Consider the following 17,929-nt stretch of genomic DNA (forward strand, 5'->3'; position numbering starts at 1 on the left):
CCACCCACTCCAGCCCCTGGAAGGGGAAATAGCCCCTAAGGAATGTAAAGCAGGACAGCCCTGCCCACAGACTTCAGGCCCACATCCCAGGGCACAAGCCTTCCCTTTGGTGCTGAGGCCAGGAGAAAGGCAGAGGAGAAAGAAGTCTGCAGAGATGGCGAGGACAACAGAGTGGGGAAAAGGGTGGGGAATCGTTGGGCAGGGGCCCACCTCCCCTCCACTCTACATCCTTGACGGTAGAGAGACCCTTCAGGACCTCCCAAAGCCAGAGAGGAGGAGGGTGAAATTAAGGCATTTCCCCCCAAGTCAGCTGAAACCAAGGCACCAAACTTCCTGTTCCGTCCTCACTCAGGGAGACTCCAGAAACAAAAGGTACTATCTGGCCCCCTACCCACCTTGAGCTGGCCCAGGCTCCAAGGGGGGAAAGGATAGAATCGGGGAAAGGGTGTGAGATACAATATGGGGAGAGGCTGCAAAAGGTAGCCCCATATCCTCCAGAGGAAGCAAACTTTTAGAGCTGAGATGTGGGCCACAGGGGAAGGGGCCTGAGACAGCTTAGAGGAGCAGGAGGGGCGAGGCTGAGAGACCCACACGGCACACGTCATTGAATGTGTGACTTTTTGTTTTTAATAGAAAAAATAAACAAAATCACAATGATGAAGCCCAGAGGATGGGGCCGGGGCGTCATAGGGCAGGCTCCTGCTCCATAGGTTCCTCTGCTGGCCTGTGGGGACAAGCACAGGGAGGGGCATTGAGTGGGGTCCTCAGCGTAGGCGAGGGCAGAGAGGTGGGAGGAACCTCACCTGGGGCTGTGCTCCCTGGCTGCAGCAGCCTGGGCCTGCTCGGCCCCCACTGACAGCAAGGCCATGGCGCTCACAGTCTCGGCCTCCTCCGTCTCACCTGCCTGGGCCTCCCGCAGGGAACGACCCAGACCAGCAGCAAACCTCTGCACACAACTCCAGTGTTTGCCTGTGGATGAGAGACGAGCAGGAGATCAAAGAGGGCAAAAACCACCATATGCATTTGTTCATCCCCAGCCCTGGCACACCCCTAAGCTCCGCCCCTCTGGTAAGGTCTGAGCCCCTCCACCTGTCCCCACATACTCTGGATCTCGATGACTTTCTCTAGCGTGGCCACTGCGTTGATGTTGGGCTTTTGCTGTAAGACTGTCTCATCCAAGGGCTGTAGCTGGCAGTAGAAAGAAGAGAAGGCTTAGGGTGGGGAATGGGTGGTGGTGCCTGACGTTCTAACCACCCCATTCAGCCTCAGACATCTCTCATGATAGGGGGAACCCCTACTCAGAAAGCTCTCCTGGCCTCTAGCTGTCCTTGGGACCCAGGAAAACCTTCCCAAGGGCCCTCGGTACTGCTTGACCCAGGAAGGGGCCCTTCCTCCCAGCCTCCCAGACCCTGGCCTACTGGCCCACATCCCCCAGCCCCTCCCTTCACCCCTCACCTCCACGCTGAGCAGAGCCGAGACACAGGCCTCAGAGGCATCACAGATGGCGGTCAAGTCGTGGCCTCCCTCCAGGGCCAGCACCACCCGGCCCCCTGCCAACGTCATCAGCTGCCTGGTCAAGTGGCCAAAACCTTTAGGGATGAGTGAAGAGAGATGAAATGGTAAAAAAAAAAAAAAAAAAAATTCAAGAGAAGGTAAGAAAGGAGAGGAGAAATAGAAACAAGAGGTGAGACAAACAGCACAAAATAAGATGGTAGACTTAAACTCAAACGTGTGTATCTATCCATAATAAAATTTAATGTCAATGGACTAAATGCTCCATTAAAGACAAAACATAACAGACAAGCTTTAGAAATGCAATTAGATGTCTTTTAAAGAACACCACTGACACAGGATGGATCAACAAGCTCCATGCCTAGGACTCCGGGAGGAGACACACCCTCTGCTATTCCCCCCACCTCCCTCCTTGCTTGCCTCTCAAGGCCAGGATTGGCAGAGGGAGACTAGGGGGCACTGCCAGGATTATTGCAAGTCTTGGACCTGCCCCAGCTCTCCTCCCAACGGTGCAGCATCAGTCTATACTGCTCCACCCCCCCACTTGACCCCATCCTTACTGTTCCACAGCCTCCCTTAACCCCCCAGCAGGCTCACATCTGGCGGTGACAGAGTAGCCACCCAGCGGAGACAGGTGTCCCTCAACAGCATCAAACCCGGCGGAGACTAGGACCATGTCAGGTGAGAACTCGTGGGCAATGGGCATCACCACTGTCCTGCAAAGGGAGGGCCCAAGCTGACCCTGGCAGGAGGCTGAGCCAGGCCTCGCCCCACTGTGCCCCCCAAGACAACCCCCTCCACCTACACCAAACTGAGTGTCTCTACCCTCCCACGGCAGGGCCCGGGGGCTCCCACCCCTCCCTTGGCCCTTCTCAGTCTTCACCTGAAGGCTGTTAGGTATTCCACGTCTCCGATGGGGGGGTCCACACCTCCCGTCCATGCCACGTTCACATTGTACCCCATGCCCGGCCCTCCGCCAACCTGGCAGCACGGTGGGGGAGGGGTTATTCTCACTGCCTAGGGATCCCAGAAGTTGCCCCCACCCTCAGCCCTACCTCCAGCCCTCACTCCACTGACCTCTGCTCTGCATGGAAGGGCAGTTGGCCGGTGTGGTCCTCCCACTAGGAGCCCAGACTCCCCAGGTACCAGCACCACCAAGGGCCTCCAGGACTCCCTGCCAGGTCCCATTCTGCTACCTCCCTAAGGGGCCCCACATTTGAACCCAGGAGCTGTACCTCTTCAGGAGCCCCGGAGCCTGGAAAGAAGTTCCCATTGTCGTAGCGATGCAGGGAGATGTAGAGCACGGAGGGGTCATTGTAGAATGCTTGCTGGGTGCCATTGCCATGGTGAATGTCCTAGTGGGGAGGGGTGAAAGCATCAGGAAAATGGCCCAGGCTCTAGCCCAAAGGTAAAAATTCCACTTGTCACCCCCCCTCCCCCAATATGGTGAGCCCAGGGTACAGCCCACCACTAGCTACAGGGCATCTGTGTTCTGTTCACAACAGTATCACCCTATGCTTCTCTAACCAGGAGCTGTGCAGGGTAGATGCAAAACCATGAAGCGAATGTGGCTACTCTCCCAGGGCCCATTCTATACAACAGTGTGGAGGGCAACGTTAAGGCTAGTAAGCCTTGGAAAACAAATAGCTATAGCCCAACCCGCATGGCTCAGTGGTTGAGCATCAACCTGTGAACCAGGTCACGGTCCGATTCCCGGTCAGGGCACATGCTCGGGTTGCAGGCTGGATCCCCAGTGGGAGGTGTGCAGGAGCAGCCAATCAAATGATTCTCTCTCATCATTGATGTTTCTATCTCTCTCTCCCTTCCTCTCTGAAATCAATAAAAATATATATTTTTAAAAAACACAGATACATTCTGAAGAAAAATCCAACATTAACATTAATTTTTAGGCCAAAGTTGGTCTTCAAAGAGATTTCACCCTTGACGAGGATTGCTCATGGCTACTTCCCCAGCTCACAGGGAGTGGTGGGTGCCTTTCCCTCTGCCAAGAGAGACAGGGTCTGAGAAGCACTGTGTAGGAGCAAGAGTACAAGTGTTGGGGCCAAAAGGCCTGATTTGAAACCCAGTGCCAACATCCCAAACTAAGCGGCCTTGGTTGGGTAAGTCACCCAACAGCTCAGTGTCTCCATATATAGAAATGGACATCCTAATTCTTCCTTCCTACATAAGATGGCGTGAGCACACTGTGTCGTGATATTACGATGGTATTGGTCTCTACTGTTCAAAGTAGGAAGTCCTTTCAGTTACTTGAAGCTGCAAGGTGGGGGCCAACATGGACCAGGGGCTAAAACCACTTTCGAGTCTCCTAGTGAGGAGGGAGTCCCAAGGAAATGGAGGGTTGGGCTAATGCTCCAGGAGGAGGATGTAAAGTAAGCCATCAGGCCCAGCTCCAGCGTGGGCACCTGAGGAAGAGGAGGCAAGGTTGGGTGGGGGCTTCCTGAAGGTTGACCCTGGCCCCAGCAGCTCACTGCTTACCCAGTCCACGATGAGAACCTTGCCCACATTCAGCTTCTGCTGCAAGAGTTTGGTTGTGATGGCTACGGAGTTGAAGAAGCAGAATCCCCTGAGGGAAGGGGGAGAAAGGGCGGGGAGGTCAGCCTTAGCAGTGGTTTGCTCCATGAGCAGGATACATGCATCACCTCGCTGAGAGGGAAAAAGGGTGAGGACTGCGGGTCTAGTGCAGGGCTGGGGTGGCACTCACATGGCTGTGGATTCCTCAGCATGGTGTCCTGGGGGCCGGATGATGGCAAATCCATTCTGAAAAGTTGCAGACAGAGGGACAGAGATAAGAGACAGACAGGCAGGCAAGGTGGCCACAGAGGGGTGGACACAGAAGGACAGAAATATAAGCCAAGCAGGGAAGAAAACACAGATCAGAAACATGTATCATACACACCTGTGGCCAGCTGTGGGCCACGTGGGCAGATAGGCAGACCATCCCAGGTCACGAGATGCCCATGAGAGCACCAGACACTAGTGCCACTTTGTTGGTCCCTCTTTACCCCTCATCCCCCAGCTGGCCTTAGAACTGTCACCTCCTCCCAACTCTGGCACCTGAAAGTTGAGGTTGCAAAGGACCATGCCTTACTGAAGGGAAAGCTAAGGCTGCCCCATCCTCGGCTCCTGAGGATACAAGACCAAGGCAAGCAGTGCTTAGCTCCCCCCTGCCAGTACTCACCTTAAGCTCTCCAGCTGCCACCTTGAAAGCCAGCTCCACCAGGCAGCCCACCGCCATGCGCACGGCACTGGAGGAGTGCATCTCATTCCATACAGTGTCACTGTCCACCTGCAGGGGCAGGAGAGCAGGCTTCAGCGTGCCCCCTGCAGGGGGAGGGCAAGAATGGGGATGGACACTTGGACAGCCAGCAGCTATGTTGGGCAGGAAGGGAGGGGCCAAAATTGGGAGAACCATTCACCAACCCCCACTGGCAGGTGCCCTACTCACCCCGATACCCCCACAAGGCAGCATGGCGTACATCTTCTGGCTGATGGGGCCTGCAGGGAAGAGAAACAGAGCTACTCTGGAAGCTGCCTCCACTGCCAAGGCTGTAGGTTGGGGTGTGCAGAGGGCAGTGAGTTCAGTCATAGAAAAAGACCCAAGCCCAGGTCAGGCTTCTGCAGCCCATACCAGTTGGGAGATGTCTGTCCCCTATTCTGGGGGTACATCCTGCCTCTGGGGCAGACAGCAGGGAAAAAGGGGCAGGATCATTTGGAAGAAGAGCAAAACACACCCCCATCACCAAGCCAGACCCCTCACCTTCCACTCTGCAACGCACTCCCACCAGCATGCTCTGATAATGTCATATTCTACATGAACAGAGTCCCTTGGAGGTATGCAATATGGCCCCTACCACCTCTGCCTTGGGGATGACCTGTGCTCAACAGGACCCACTTGCCTACCCTGGCCAAGCAGTCTTCCTGACAGCCCCCTATCCCACCCAGGCAGTGGACAAGGCCCGGCCCACACCCTGCCCGTCAGCCTGCTCACTCACCAAGCAACTTCTTGCTGTCCAGCTTCTGTCGGTTGAGGGGGCTGGTCCCATAGAGCAGGGTATGGTATTCAGAGTGCACCGTCTGAATCTCGTCCAGTGTGGCTTTTCGACCTCGGATCCGCTGGCAGGGGAGATCAGGAGAAGCGTGGCACTGAAGGTCCAGCTCTCCGTGAAGCCCAGACCCTCTCTCTGCACCACAGCCTGGGGCACATGGAGCCACTTCTGACCTCAGGAGATCCAAAGGCTTTTGAGAAAATATAACCTGGCCCCCCCTGGGAACCCCAGGCCAGGACCCTCCCCGATTCTGCGGGGGACCATAAGGGGAAAACAGGCTGTAAGGGATGGGGGGACTGGCCCTGAGGTCAGGGGTTGTACAGAGACACGGAAAGAGGCTTCACCAACAGGGAGGCACAAAGGCCTTCGCTGGGTTTGCGTTGGGGGCTGAAGGAAGGAGGGGCTCCCTTACCTCACACTTGCTGAGCAGGCCCGTCTCCTGCAGCCGGGACCAGATGCTCTGGATCCGGCCAGCATGCTCAGGGTGCACGTGTGTGTTTCCGCACATGCACTGGTGCTTCAGCATGAATGTGTCGTAAACCACGCCTGAGCCAGAGACATACCTGTCCGTCAGCTCTGCTCTGGGCCATGTGATAGGCTGGCCACCGCAATCCTCAGAAGAGCTCATTGAGCTCTCCCCAGCCCACCCCAGCCACCCTCCCACACACCCACCCCTCTTCTCTCCTCCGGAAGTTTTTTCCTCCATTACTGCCTGTCCAGCCTCCCTGCTCCTCAAACCTCACCGAGGCTGCCCTTGACACCCCCCTGGTTTTTATCTCTGCCCACTACGCCCCTAGCACCGGACCCTCGTGCACATCCTCCTTGCCCCGCTCCTGTCACAGCCCTTGTGTGCTGCTCCCCACCCCCCACTCCCCACTGATGAGGTGAGACCATCCTCAGGCATCTGTGGCCCCAGCACAGGGCAGCGTCAAGGGGAAGGGCTTTCTGGAATGGACAGAGGCCTCACGCTTGCCCTCACAGGGAGACAGGGGAAGCTGGAAGGGCAGGATCCGACTGAGACAGTGAGCTTTCTCCACCCACTGGAGGGCTTGTGCGGTGATGGCACAAAATCAGGGGTCCCTCAGCAGGAGTGGGTGGGGGCCCTGGAAAAGATGCTGCCCCAGTGGGTATGGACAGGGGATCGCCACGCTCCCTCGCGGTGGGGCAGAGGATGCCCCCACTACCACAGGTGGCTGGCTGGTGGTGCACAGGGAGAGGACGAAGGCCTGTTTCCCTCCCTTCAGGGCACTCTGAGGGGCCCTGGCAATCCCTTCAGGCCAGGGGCTGTATCTCTTCACGATTCCCAACAGACTGAATGCATGCACAGGCCCCTGGCACAAGGTGGAAGGACAGTCGGCAGTAGTGGGGCTCACCTGTGGTGAAGAGGTGCTTGGTGGGCTGGTCTGGGGGGCTCTTCATGCCCCCAGGAGCAGCAGGTGAGGACTGGGTTCGGCCAAGGGCCTGGTGGGGCACAGTGGACAGGCTGAGGGGTGCCTGGTACACCTGTAGTGGCTGCAACTGCTGGGCATCTGAGAACACCTGGGAAGGAGGAGAGTAGGACGGAGCCTAGGTGAGGCGTAGCCTGAGATGGATGTGAGGACAGGTGTCCTGGGGCCTCCAGGGGGGTCCCATAGCCAGCCCTTCTAAACCTCCTCTCCCCCCACCCCCCAACTCCCTCCAGGAACAGAAGAAACTCCAGCCTTCATTGTCTCCATCTCCCAGGAGAAGGGGAGGGATGGGAGGACAGTGATGAGTCATGCCAGAGTAGCATTGAGGTAAGTGTGTGGGAGGGGTGGGATGACTCAGGCCCCGAGGGCTCAGCTGTGGCCGCAATGAATGAAGTGCGCACTAGGCACAGGGCATACTGTAGTAACAGTGAGGGTGTGTGTGTACACACGCACACACGCACGCACAGGGACCATCGCACAACCGACCCTACGCAGGCAGAAATGCAGATAACGGCCACATACGTACAAACACACACACAAGAGACAGGCGGGGGCGATCACAGACAGAGGCAGGGAGGGGTTGGCGACTGGTATTGACAGCTCTGAGACCAACACCAGCAGTCCCTCCCCTCCACAGCTCCTTGTCTTTTCCTACTCCGTTTGCTCTCTTCACAAAGCTGGCCCTGCACAGCCTGGGCACTGCAGACTGGGGAGAGGGAAAGGCAGGGTGGAAAGGAGGAAGGACAGAGGGATGGTGATCGAGGCCTGGGGGAGGGGGCACCTTTCTGTAACCAGTTCTGGACTCCTCCAAGTCAGGTCCCTCCTCAGCGCCACTCTCGCCCTCCTCATCCTTGACCTGGATGCAGTCCTCCTCCTCCTCTTCCTCCTCCTCCTCCTCCTCTTCCTCCTCCCCTTCCTCCTCTTCCAGGTCCTCCTGCGTGCTCTCACTCTCCGTGGAGCCTTCTCGGGGTATGGTGAGGGCTCCCTCCCCCAGCAAGGCCTCCTGCTGCTCTGTGAGCTCCTCTTCTGTCTCCTCGGGGTGGGTGGTGGGCTGTCGAGGCAGCTCCCCAGTCTTCGTGAGGATCTGGGAGCAGAGCAGAGGGAGCGCATCAGCTGGGAGGGGGAGCAGCCGTGCAATCTGTGGCCCAGGAGGGTCCATCCTTCCCTCCCCTCTCCCTGGCAGCCACCCAGCCCTTACAGAGCTGTGTGAATTAGAAAAAGGCAAGGTGGCTCCTCTGAGCAGATGTGGCACCGGGGAGTGACCTCGGTGTCAGCCCCCTCGGCCTTCCTGTCAGCCTGGTCCTGCCCCCGGCACAGCCCTGCGCGTTTACCTCTCCCGGCTCACCTTGCCCAGCTGCAGCTGCTGCTGCTTCTGCTTCTCCAGGAACTGCTGGTGCTGCTGCTGCATGACCAGCTGCTGCAGGGCCTGGGGGCTCTGGGGTAGCGGCGAGGACTGAGTGCGGCTCAGGGGCCGGTGCCTCGGGAGCTTGCCCACCGTCCGCATGCTGGTAGCCACTCGTTCACCCGTCACCAGTGGGGACTGCCCATGGAGCGGCACTGTCAGGTGCGGGAAGGAGTCACCATGACTGTCAGGCCCCTCATCCCATCCCAAGACTCTCCCCATCCTAAAACACCACCACCTGTACACTCAGGAGAAACTGTGGAGCGGCCTGGAGCACCCTGCCCCCAAATCTGAGCCCCGTTCTTCCTCCTCCCCGTAATGAAACAGTCTCCCAGCTAAGAGCCACTGCCTCCAGCAAGCCTTCCTGGATTCTCCATTCCCTCCCTGTGATTCACTTATGTTTGCACATGTAGTCGTGGGCCCTCCATGTGAGTGAAAACAGTGACTAGTTCTTCCCATCTACAACAAGACCTCCCTGCTCAGGAACATGGATCCTGGGCTGGGGAGCCCGGGAGCCAGGACCACGTGTCTTTTAAGCAGAACCTCTTCTGATGCCACTGGCTACTTAAGGGCTGACTGTCCCAAGCTGTGCTGTCCAATCCCACAGCTGCCAGCCACACTGACTACTGAGCACTTGAAATGTGGCCTAAATTGAGATGTGCTCTAAGTGTGAAATACACCCAGGTTTCAAGAGAGTGTAAAACACAAAGTATCTCACTGATAACTCTTTGTATCGACTATGTGTTGAAATGATAATATTCTAGATATAGTGAGTTAAATATGTTATTAAAATGAACTTTTAATGTCTTAATGCGGCCACTAGAAAACTACATTACAGATGTGGCTTGTGTTATCTTTCTACTGGACAGCGCTGCTCTGGCACGTGAGCTCCATCACGGCAGCAGGTGCGGCGGAGCCCAGGATCCGCAGGCTGTAGGTTGTGGAAGAAATCAATGATGCCATTGAGGGAAGCTGTGGCAGGGCTGGAAAGAATCCCTGACTGCTTCTCCCTGCTGGTCCTGCCTTGAGCCCCAGAAGTGGGGCCTGACCCTCCTCCCTCGCACAGCGGCCTGCCCACTCACCAGCGATGAGGGTGCTCTGCTGCCGGGCCTGCTCCAGCAACAGCACATGCTGCAGCAGAGAGGCGTGCCCATGGGGGCTCGAGTCGCCCTCCAGTGTCACACCCAGCAAGCAGCCGGGGATAGAGGATGTGCTCATGAACTTGCCAGTCAGTGCGCCACCCTGCCGCAGGGACTGAAGGGCCTGCCTCTCAGCCTCCTGCTGTGCTGACAGTTTCGGGGAGGCCTGGGGATGGAGAGGGGAGACAGATGAGGGAGGGGCTTATACTGCCCCCGTCCTGCCAACTTCGGACCAGCATCCCTCACCTACCCTCTGCCCACCTCCCAGCTCTGAGGTAGTGTATGTGATCTCCCTCAGGGCCTTGGGAGGACAAAGCTCTAGCTGGGGACATCCAGGACTAACAGGGTACGCGCCCGTACTTACAGTGAGGTGCGAGTTGGTGACAGTGACTGTGGCCTGCAGCCCTAGGGAGATGTTGGGCAGAGAGGGAGACGTGTAGAGGCTGAACTGGTTGGGAGAGCTTTCCAGAGGGAGGGCCCGGTGCTGGGGGAGCATCTGGGGAGCAGTCAGGAGAGACAGGCATGAGCGCAGGCAAAGGGGGACTACCTGGGGCTGAGACCGAGGGCTCTGAATGGTGCCCTGCTCCCCGCTACCAAGCCCCACCTGGGGGCGGGCCAAGAGTCACAGCCGTTCAGGGGCCCGCGGGGCATATCCCACTCCAGGGCAACAGGTCTCTCCAGCCTGTCTACATGGGGAGAGAGGTCCCTGCTGGGCACTCTCAGCAAGACAGAGGGGAAGGAGCTGCTGTCCTTCCAAGGGAAAAGGGGTACCTGGGGCCCACCCTCCCCGCCCACAGGCCCGTACCTCGGTGGGGATGTTGGGGACTGAGCCAGTAAAGCCGTTCTCAGCGATGGTGCTGTGGGAGCTGTTGGGAGAGCTGGGGCCAGAGCCTGGCGCGCTGTTACACACAGATGACACTACGGGAGAAGTGGCTGTCAGCTGGGCCTGCTTGGAGCCACCGCTACTCCCAGGCCCTCGGAACAGGGACAGGAGAGGAGTCCTTACCGCCAGGCCCGGCACCTGTGATCTCAACAGCTCTCTTCTTAAAGGTGCTAATGACAGTCCCATCCTTTCGACGCAGGAGGGGACTGCTTCTCCGCTCGGCCACCTTCTGCTTTAGCCTTGAACGCACTTTCAAGTTAGGTTCAGAGGCTGGGGAGAAGGTAGCCAGGGCTCAGACACAGCCACGCAAATGGGCACACACGACAGCCCAGCCCTCCACCTCCCAGGAGCCATATGCTGGGAGGCCAGGCTGGGCACCTACCTGTTTTGCGGAGGGGGAAGTCATCGCGGCTGTCATAGGGCCCAAGCAAAGGCAGTTTGTAGGAGGGAGGCGTCCCAGGGGGGCCACTCTGGGGAGGGGAACTCTGGTCCAAAGAAGCATGGTGGGCTCCCCTAGGGGTTGAAGGGCAGGGATAGAGACAGATTTAAGGTATCACCTGTCACCTAGCATTCTACGTTTATGAAATATCCACTGTGTGCAGCGATAGGAAAATGGATCCTGATGAGGGAAGCGAGAGAAGCCAGGAGTGGGATTTCCTAGGAGGGACTGCAGGGCCCATATATGGCTTTAGGTCAGGAACCTCTTTCTAGCCTGCAGGCAGGCAGCCCCTGAGCAGGGCACCTCGGGGACCCATGCCTGCCCAGGGTCATTACCAGCATTTGGGATGCTGCGGGAGGGAATGGTTGAGGCCGCCTGGCGTGGGCTCCTTTGACTTCGACAGGAGGAATTCCTGGAGCCTCAGCTTCACCTCGGTGCTGGCGATGGCACCTGTGGGACAGGGCACAGCTGACCTGGGTGCTCGGGCCAGGACCCCACAGCCTAGGGGAGACGGACAGGCGTCCTGGCTGGCCCCAGGAGGCCCCAGGCCTTACTCTCTTTGCTCTTCTCCTTATTCCGCAGGATGAGCAGCTGCTGTTCCAGCCGCTGCTTCTCCAGCTCCTCCTGCCGCTGCTGCTCCCGCTGCCGCTGCTGCTCGAGCTCCTGCTGCCTCTTGGCTGCCAACATCTGCTGCTGCTGCAAAGGCACGGGGGCGGGGGGCAGGGGGAGGCAGGGTGAGCAGGTCCAGGCGGGGGTCAGAGGTCTGGGTGGCCCCCCCGCACCCCCCTCGCTCACCTTGAGGTGCTTCTGCAGCTGGACCTCATGCTGCCGTGTCAGGTGGTCATGCTGTTTCTGGAACTCGGCGAACAGGAGCTGCTTCTGCAGCTGCTGCTGCTGCTTGAGCGCCAGGAGCTCCTGCTGCAGCTGCTGCTCCCGCAGGGCAGGGTCCACAGAGCCTGCCAGAGCACCCCGCAGCTCCACTGGGCTGGGGCTGCCTCCACCCCCGCCACCCATGGAGCTGGGCATGGCTCCTGGCAACACCGGCTTCACCTCCACTGTGGGGAGAAGAGGCAGAAAGGGGTCCCCACTAAGCCCTGGCAGCCTTGCCTGACACCCAGAGAGCTATCAAGCAGGACTACTAGACCAAAAGAGAACGGAGAGATGGGAAGTCAAATCCCTCTGCTCTGGGGATACAAGCTTGTGCCTCAGTTAAGTGAGGTTGAAGCCATAAACTTCAATAAGACGAATAAGCAGGAAGCACAGTACCTAGAAGATTGTGAGTGCTCAAAACGTGCTACTGTCATTGATAGTTAATGCCACTGGGTTCTTTATATGAATTATTTTACTGATGAGGAAACTGAGGCTTCAAGAGGTTTAAGTAATATGACCACAGACAGACAGCAGGTGACCGATGAACCAGGATATAACTACTGTCCTTGTGCCTCCTCCCTCACCTCTCAACACCACACACTCCCCGCCAAAAAGTCTGTACTAGAAGAGACACTGAGGCACAGGGGTCAGTTCTAGAAATGACAGGACTGGCAGCCAGGCCCTCAGTGAACCCAGGAGAGGCCCTTGGGGACCCTCTAGACATCCCTACCCACTTCCCTTCTCTCTTCCCCACACCCAACTATGGAAGCTGAAAGGAGAGGCTATGGGAATGGGGGTGAGGTGGAAGCAGGAGGCCTCAGGGGAAGGGGGTGCAGGGCTGCACCAAACCAGGGACAGGAGGGGGCTGGGAATCAGACTGGCTTCCTTTGCTGGATTATCTCCTTTCAACAGTTTTATTGTAATTACCCTGAAAATGCCGCTATATATAGAGTGAGCCAAACAGCAGCTGTGCCTAGGGGGAGGAGGGAATGAGAGAATGGGAGAATAGGAGGGCAGGCGCAGAGAGGAGGTGGGAGGAGGAGACAGGAAAGGAAAGGGAATCAGACAGGAAGAAGGTAATAGCAAGGGGGGCGGATGGGGGGACGGGAGCTGAGGCAGAGAGCTCAGAACTGCAGTCCCAGGGACAACCTGCTGGGAAGGGAAAAGGAGTCCAGGGGCCTGCTGGGTCCCAAGACCTTGGGTCCAGGCCCCCAAGTGGACAATGGGCTGATGGGCCCCAGGGAGTGGCAAAAGGCTCCAATGGGAAGGATAAGCCTCAACCTCTTGATCCCTATACACTGTCCTCTGGTCACTGAATGTCACTTCCCATCACTGCCCTGTGGTTGCCAGGGCAAACACCATCACCAGCAAGGAGCCCCAAACCCAGCCCACACCCCACAAAGCCTCCTGACGCCAGCAGGAAGGGGAAGGCAGGCTACCCACTGCCTGGGAAGGAGGAAGTGAGAGAGGCAAGGCCAACCCATCTTGTTTCTTTTCCATGTCTTTCTCCAAAGAAAGCCCTCACTTTCCTCACTCCAGCCCCGGGAGGCCCCAGGGCGTGGGGAAGACTCTTATGGCAAGAGCCCACTCCTGCCCAGGCCTGGAGAAGAAAGCACCCTAATATCCGTGCGGCTGCCAGTGTTTCCTGCCCTCGTGTACAGGCTTCTGCCCAGGTTCCCCCAGCCCCTCATCAGGAGTACAGAGGGGCGGGGGGGCAGTGAGGGGCTGAGCTAAGAGAGGCTCCCACACCCTGTGCAGTCAGCCCATGGGCCTAGATCTGAAAGAATGTCACCGAGGCAGGGGCTAGGCCTGTTGAAGACCCTCAGGCCGGAATACGGCCTCTGGGACCCACTGGGGGAGGGGAGGTGAAGCCTGAGCAGAATGTCTCTCTCAGTCCCCATCGTCCCTTCTCCCCCAAGCACTGCGAGGCACATTCCTCTGTGGTCTGCCCGCCAGCCACACTGACGACTCTGCGGCCAGAAGGCCAGAGCCACATCTGTAGGAGTGGCCAGATGTGGCCAGAGGGTGGGGCTACACACACACACACACACACACACACACACACACACACACATCTACTTTTCCTCCTAACCCATGTTCTATCCCAGCACCAGGACATTTCTGGAGGTGGCCGGCACCATCCAGGGTGCAAACCAGGGTGGCAGCAAAGAGCCAGCAGCCAGCCTCAGGTCTCCCCAGCTCTGGAAACACCCAGCAAGGCCCCAAGCTGCCCTGGCCAGTGTGGCTCAGTTGGCTGAGGGTCGTTTCATGCACCGGAAGGTCGCCGGTTCCATTCCTGGATGGGCACATGCCTGGGTTACCAGTTCGATCCCCTGTGGGGGCATGCAGGAGGCAGTAGATGGATATTTCTCTCTCTCCTCCCATCCTCTCTCTCTAAAATCAATAAAAACTTTTTATTTTACAATAAAGGCCCAAGCTGGCTGGAGAGTTGTCTGTTCCTAGGTAAGCCTGGCTAGGCCCGGGGCACTCCAACCACTCAGCCAAAGGTAGACAAGCTTCAACCTGCTGCTCCCAGCAGTGTCGGGGCTGCAGGAGCCCATGCCAGCCCGCCCGCCCAGAGAAGGGCAGGGGTCCAAGTTATCCTGGCTCCTCGCAGTCCTGGCTTCCCTTGCAGGAGCCCTGCAGAGAGGGCACGGGCTCAGGTGAGGGGAACCTCCCACAAGGGCTCCCTCACAGCCGCCATCACGGCTGCCACCAAAACGCCAGGCCCTGTGCTGCAGTTAGAGCTGCAGCCCCATTGGTATGCAGGTGGTGGGGCAGCCAGCGGGCTCCGCCACACAGCACTGTTCCCACGCAAGCAGGAAGCACGGGCGACTGGAGACTATTAATCCGCAGGCCCTGTGCAGCCTGGACAGGACACAGCACCCCAGGGGTCTGCCAGGTAGTCACCTGGCTCCAGCCAAGATGGAAGGGGCTGCAGCGGAGCAGCTGGAATCAGAGAAAGGGTAGGGGGTAGGCACTGAGCCCCTGCATGTAGGCTGCTGGGCACAAGACCTGGGGCCTAACTGGCCTTGCACCCCCTCAAGGATCTGTGCCCTCTGCCAAATTGGCACGAGCAGGGTAGGTGCAGTGGCTGCCCTCAGCACGAAGCGCCTGGAAGAGAAATGGGTGTGTCATGAGAAGAGGCTCTTGATCGCCTCCCAGTGGACCAAGGAAGGTGCGAGGACCTCTGGAAAGGGAGGGAGTGGACCGAAGGACACTGTTCCTTAAGAGGACAGTTGGGAATTTGCTAGCAAGGAGACGAGTGAGAGGCCAAGTGTGGGGTCACGTACAAGGGCAAGGCCCTGGGTCCTCCCTTTACCCCCATACTTCCTTCTGACAGAGAGCTGTAGGTAACAGAAAGTAAGCCGGACAGCCCACACAGCAATCTCCTACAGGGGAAGCATTGTCTACCCCGCTCCAGACTCTCTCCTTCCTGGGGACTCTGACCCTTTATCCTGGGAGTGGCGGCCTCGGGAACCAACAGTAACACCATCCTGTCCTCTGGCCTTCTGTGGGTCTGACCCACACCACCCCTGTGGAGAAACCCAGCGCAGGCAGCTGGGTGGGCAGGGCTGGATACTTCTAGCCATCACAGTGACCCCACTTACACCAGGCTCTGGCTCAGAAGGAAGCTCCCTGCCCAGCTCCTGGGCACACCTGGGCAATGGTGAGACCTCAGTGACACCTTCCCATCTCGCTGGGCCTCCTGCCTCTCCAGGAACCCCTTTAGTCCAGCGGGGGTCCCACAGCAGATCTGAGCAGCACAACCAGGGACAGCCTAGATCCTTGGGGGGAGATGAGGCAGGTACTCATGGGCAATCTTTGGGACAAATGCCAGCACAGCCTTAGACTACAAAGAGTGTCCAGGCCAAGCCTTCCTCCTGCTCTGAACACACCACAAGCCATGCTCCAGCTCCAAGCCCGCTCTTGGGGAAGTCACCAACTCCAGAATCCCTGTGACCCAAGCACTGGCAGCAGGGAATGGTGCCTTTAGTTGCCCTTGGAGAGGCCCTGGAGGGAGCAGGGCCGCACAGTGTATGGACCTGCCCGGCAGATCTAAAAAGTTTAACAGTTGGCTCTAAAGAGACCCTCCTCCCAGGAAATACCAGCCACAGAAGTCGAGGGAAGAAGAGGAGACCACGTGAATGTAGAATATGAGGGAGGTGTGCAATAGCTGTTTGGAATGTCTACACGGGACCAAAACGAGACCTTTGCTGACCAGCCCTGGATCTGAGGGGCTACCCTAACAAGAGAGAGGGGGTGAAAGGGGCTTTTGAGATCATCGGTTTCAATCCCCTTGCTACACAGATGAGGAAACCAAGACTCTTAGGCTCCTGTGCAGAAAATCCCACCAGCTAAGGAGCAGGAACTCGAAACCCAGTGTCCTGACTCCCAGCTCAGGCAGCCTGGCTCCACGGCGGGCACCCCGGTGCTCAGCACCCACCAGACCTAGGTAACCACCTCTCTGGAGAGCAACAGGCTGGCAGCCTGCCCTGGAGGGCAGCACCTTCTACCAGCACCAATACCCTCAGGAGCAGGTCGGGGAGTCAGCAGCTTCCTTAAATGTTTAATGACCTCACTCTGTCCCTCTGGAGAATGGGAAAAGGCCCTTGTCCCTCTGCCGGTCTTGAGGGATTTTGGAAGGAGGCACAGAACAGCATTTCACACTCCTCCCCACGACGCCCATGACCCCTCCCCACGAAGGATGGTTTCCCATGATCTATTTCTGTGCTCTTACGTGATTAGTGAGGCCAATTTAGGCTCAACAGGTTCTACCACAATTCAGACAGCATTTCCACATGTGCAAACTGGGATGACTCTCACCTAGCAATTTTCACAACGCCTCATGTCACACGCATCACATAATGGGTAGGAACAAGGGCTGGAGTAAGAGAAGACCAGGGTTCAAGTCAGGCTCTGCCACGTCCTAGGACAAGGGACTGAGCACCTCCCTGTGCCCCGTGCAGGCATCTGTGAAATGGGAGTAGGAATAGCACCCACCGCCCAGAGCCGCTGGGCTCGGGAGAGAGAACACAGGCAGAGCGGCTTGGCACCGGGCCTGGGGAAACCTCAGGAGGTGCTCGTCAGGGCTGTTATTAGTGACTCCTGACATTTCCCGGACCCCTTTGCCAGGCTAGTGAAGCCTACGGACCACTTCTCAGAAGGTTCCTAAAGTGAGTGAAGTCAAACAGTACGTAGAATCACGTGGGGTCAAATTCGCAGACCACCTGAACTCCCAGGAAGTCAGGCTCAGACCTCTACCAGAGGGAGGCTTCAGCGCTCTCGTTTTAGACTGCCCCAAGGCCGCTGTGGTCCTGTCCCCATCAAAGCCCTTCCTGGGGGTCACACACAGCACAAGCTGGACCCCAGCGCTGCAGAAGGCATCTCTGGGAACAGACTCTTCCCAACGGTGGCTCCTCCAGGCTTTTCCTCCGGCCCTGCTACCTCCAAGAAAGGCCACTCTGTCCTCTGCGGCTCGGCCCATAGCGGTGGAATCCCTCCTTCCCCTCAAAAGCATTATTTAGCCCAGAGGAGCATGCGTTTGGAGCCCTGCTCTCAGGGCCCCAGTTACGAGCAGCCAGAAAGTCTCCCCTGGCATCTAGCCTTACTGTGCCCGCTGCAGGCAACACCTCCCTCCCCGGTACCATGCCACATCTTCCTGGGCCCCTCTTCTTGCAGAAGCAACATGAACTGACTTCAGAAACTCTTAGAATGACAGGGCAGGAAGGGCCTGTAAGTCAGCAACTTAACGTCCCCAGTTGACAGAGGAGGACAGTAAGCCCCGAGATGTGAGAAATTGGTCCAACGACACCTGGAAAGGAGGCGCAGGAGCCAGCCAGGGCTTCTGGCTCTCCCTTCTGGCTCTCTACCTCCCACTGAAAAAACAGGAGAAATCCTGAGGCTGCTCCTGAACGTAATGAGCGATGGAGTAAGGAGCCAAACTCAGTATTCAGGATCCAGGGATCTCGGGGCCCCCAAAACACCAGAGACCAGGAGCACGTAGGAGAAGGGAGCCAAGTGGATGGAACCCCCAGAAACCCCGAGGCAGACCGTGCCTCTACAGCCTTAGGGGTACAGAGCCCAAGGGGAAGGTACAGAGCGTCTCTCACTGGTGAGAATGGAGTTCGGCATTGATCTTGGGCTGCCATGTGAGGGAGAAATAGAC

General features: G+C 57.8%; 1 protein-coding gene across 9 annotated transcripts in view; it reads right to left on the reverse strand.

The window, feature by feature from the left end:
- Positions 1-604: 604 nt before the first annotated feature.
- The window catches only part of HDAC5 (histone deacetylase 5), a 34,277-nt gene continuing 16,952 nt past the window's right edge, over positions 605-17,929 (reverse strand). For 4 of the 9 annotated variants that reach the window (XM_054709129.1, XM_008149279.3, XM_054709131.1 and 1 more), the window contains 24 exons: positions 11,686-11,945; positions 11,445-11,586; positions 11,226-11,340; positions 10,834-10,964; positions 10,575-10,721; positions 10,374-10,486; positions 9,933-10,064; positions 9,512-9,734; positions 8,373-8,584; positions 7,809-8,111; positions 6,953-7,118; positions 5,992-6,125; positions 5,526-5,646; positions 4,979-5,028; positions 4,712-4,819; positions 4,235-4,290; positions 4,009-4,096; positions 2,748-2,867; positions 2,396-2,493; positions 2,110-2,228; positions 1,456-1,589; positions 1,104-1,188; positions 804-969; positions 605-724 (listed from right to left, as the gene is read on the reverse strand). In XM_054709129.1, coding sequence (XP_054565104.1) covers positions 685-724; positions 804-969; positions 1,104-1,188; positions 1,456-1,589; positions 2,110-2,228; positions 2,396-2,493; positions 2,748-2,867; positions 4,009-4,096; positions 4,235-4,290; positions 4,712-4,819; positions 4,979-5,028; positions 5,526-5,646; positions 5,992-6,125; positions 6,953-7,118; positions 7,809-8,111; positions 8,373-8,584; positions 9,512-9,734; positions 9,933-10,064; positions 10,374-10,486; positions 10,575-10,721; positions 10,834-10,964; positions 11,226-11,340; positions 11,445-11,586; positions 11,686-11,945 — 3,263 coding nt within the window. In that variant the 3' untranslated portion in view covers positions 605-684. Of the gene's footprint in view, positions 725-803; positions 970-1,103; positions 1,189-1,455; positions 1,590-2,109; positions 2,229-2,395; positions 2,494-2,747; positions 2,868-4,008; positions 4,097-4,234; positions 4,291-4,711; positions 4,820-4,978; positions 5,029-5,525; positions 5,647-5,991; positions 6,126-6,952; positions 7,119-7,808; positions 8,112-8,372; positions 8,585-9,511; positions 9,735-9,932; positions 10,065-10,373; positions 10,487-10,574; positions 10,722-10,833; positions 10,965-11,225; positions 11,341-11,444; positions 11,946-17,929 lie in introns of those variants that run through there. The other 5 variants (XM_054709130.1, XM_028157135.2, XM_054709132.1 and 2 more) reach the window with 5 other exon arrangements.

This window comes from Eptesicus fuscus, chromosome 20 (assembly GCF_027574615.1).
Source record: "Eptesicus fuscus isolate TK198812 chromosome 20, DD_ASM_mEF_20220401, whole genome shotgun sequence".
NCBI lineage: Eukaryota > Metazoa > Chordata > Mammalia > Chiroptera > Vespertilionidae > Eptesicus > Eptesicus fuscus.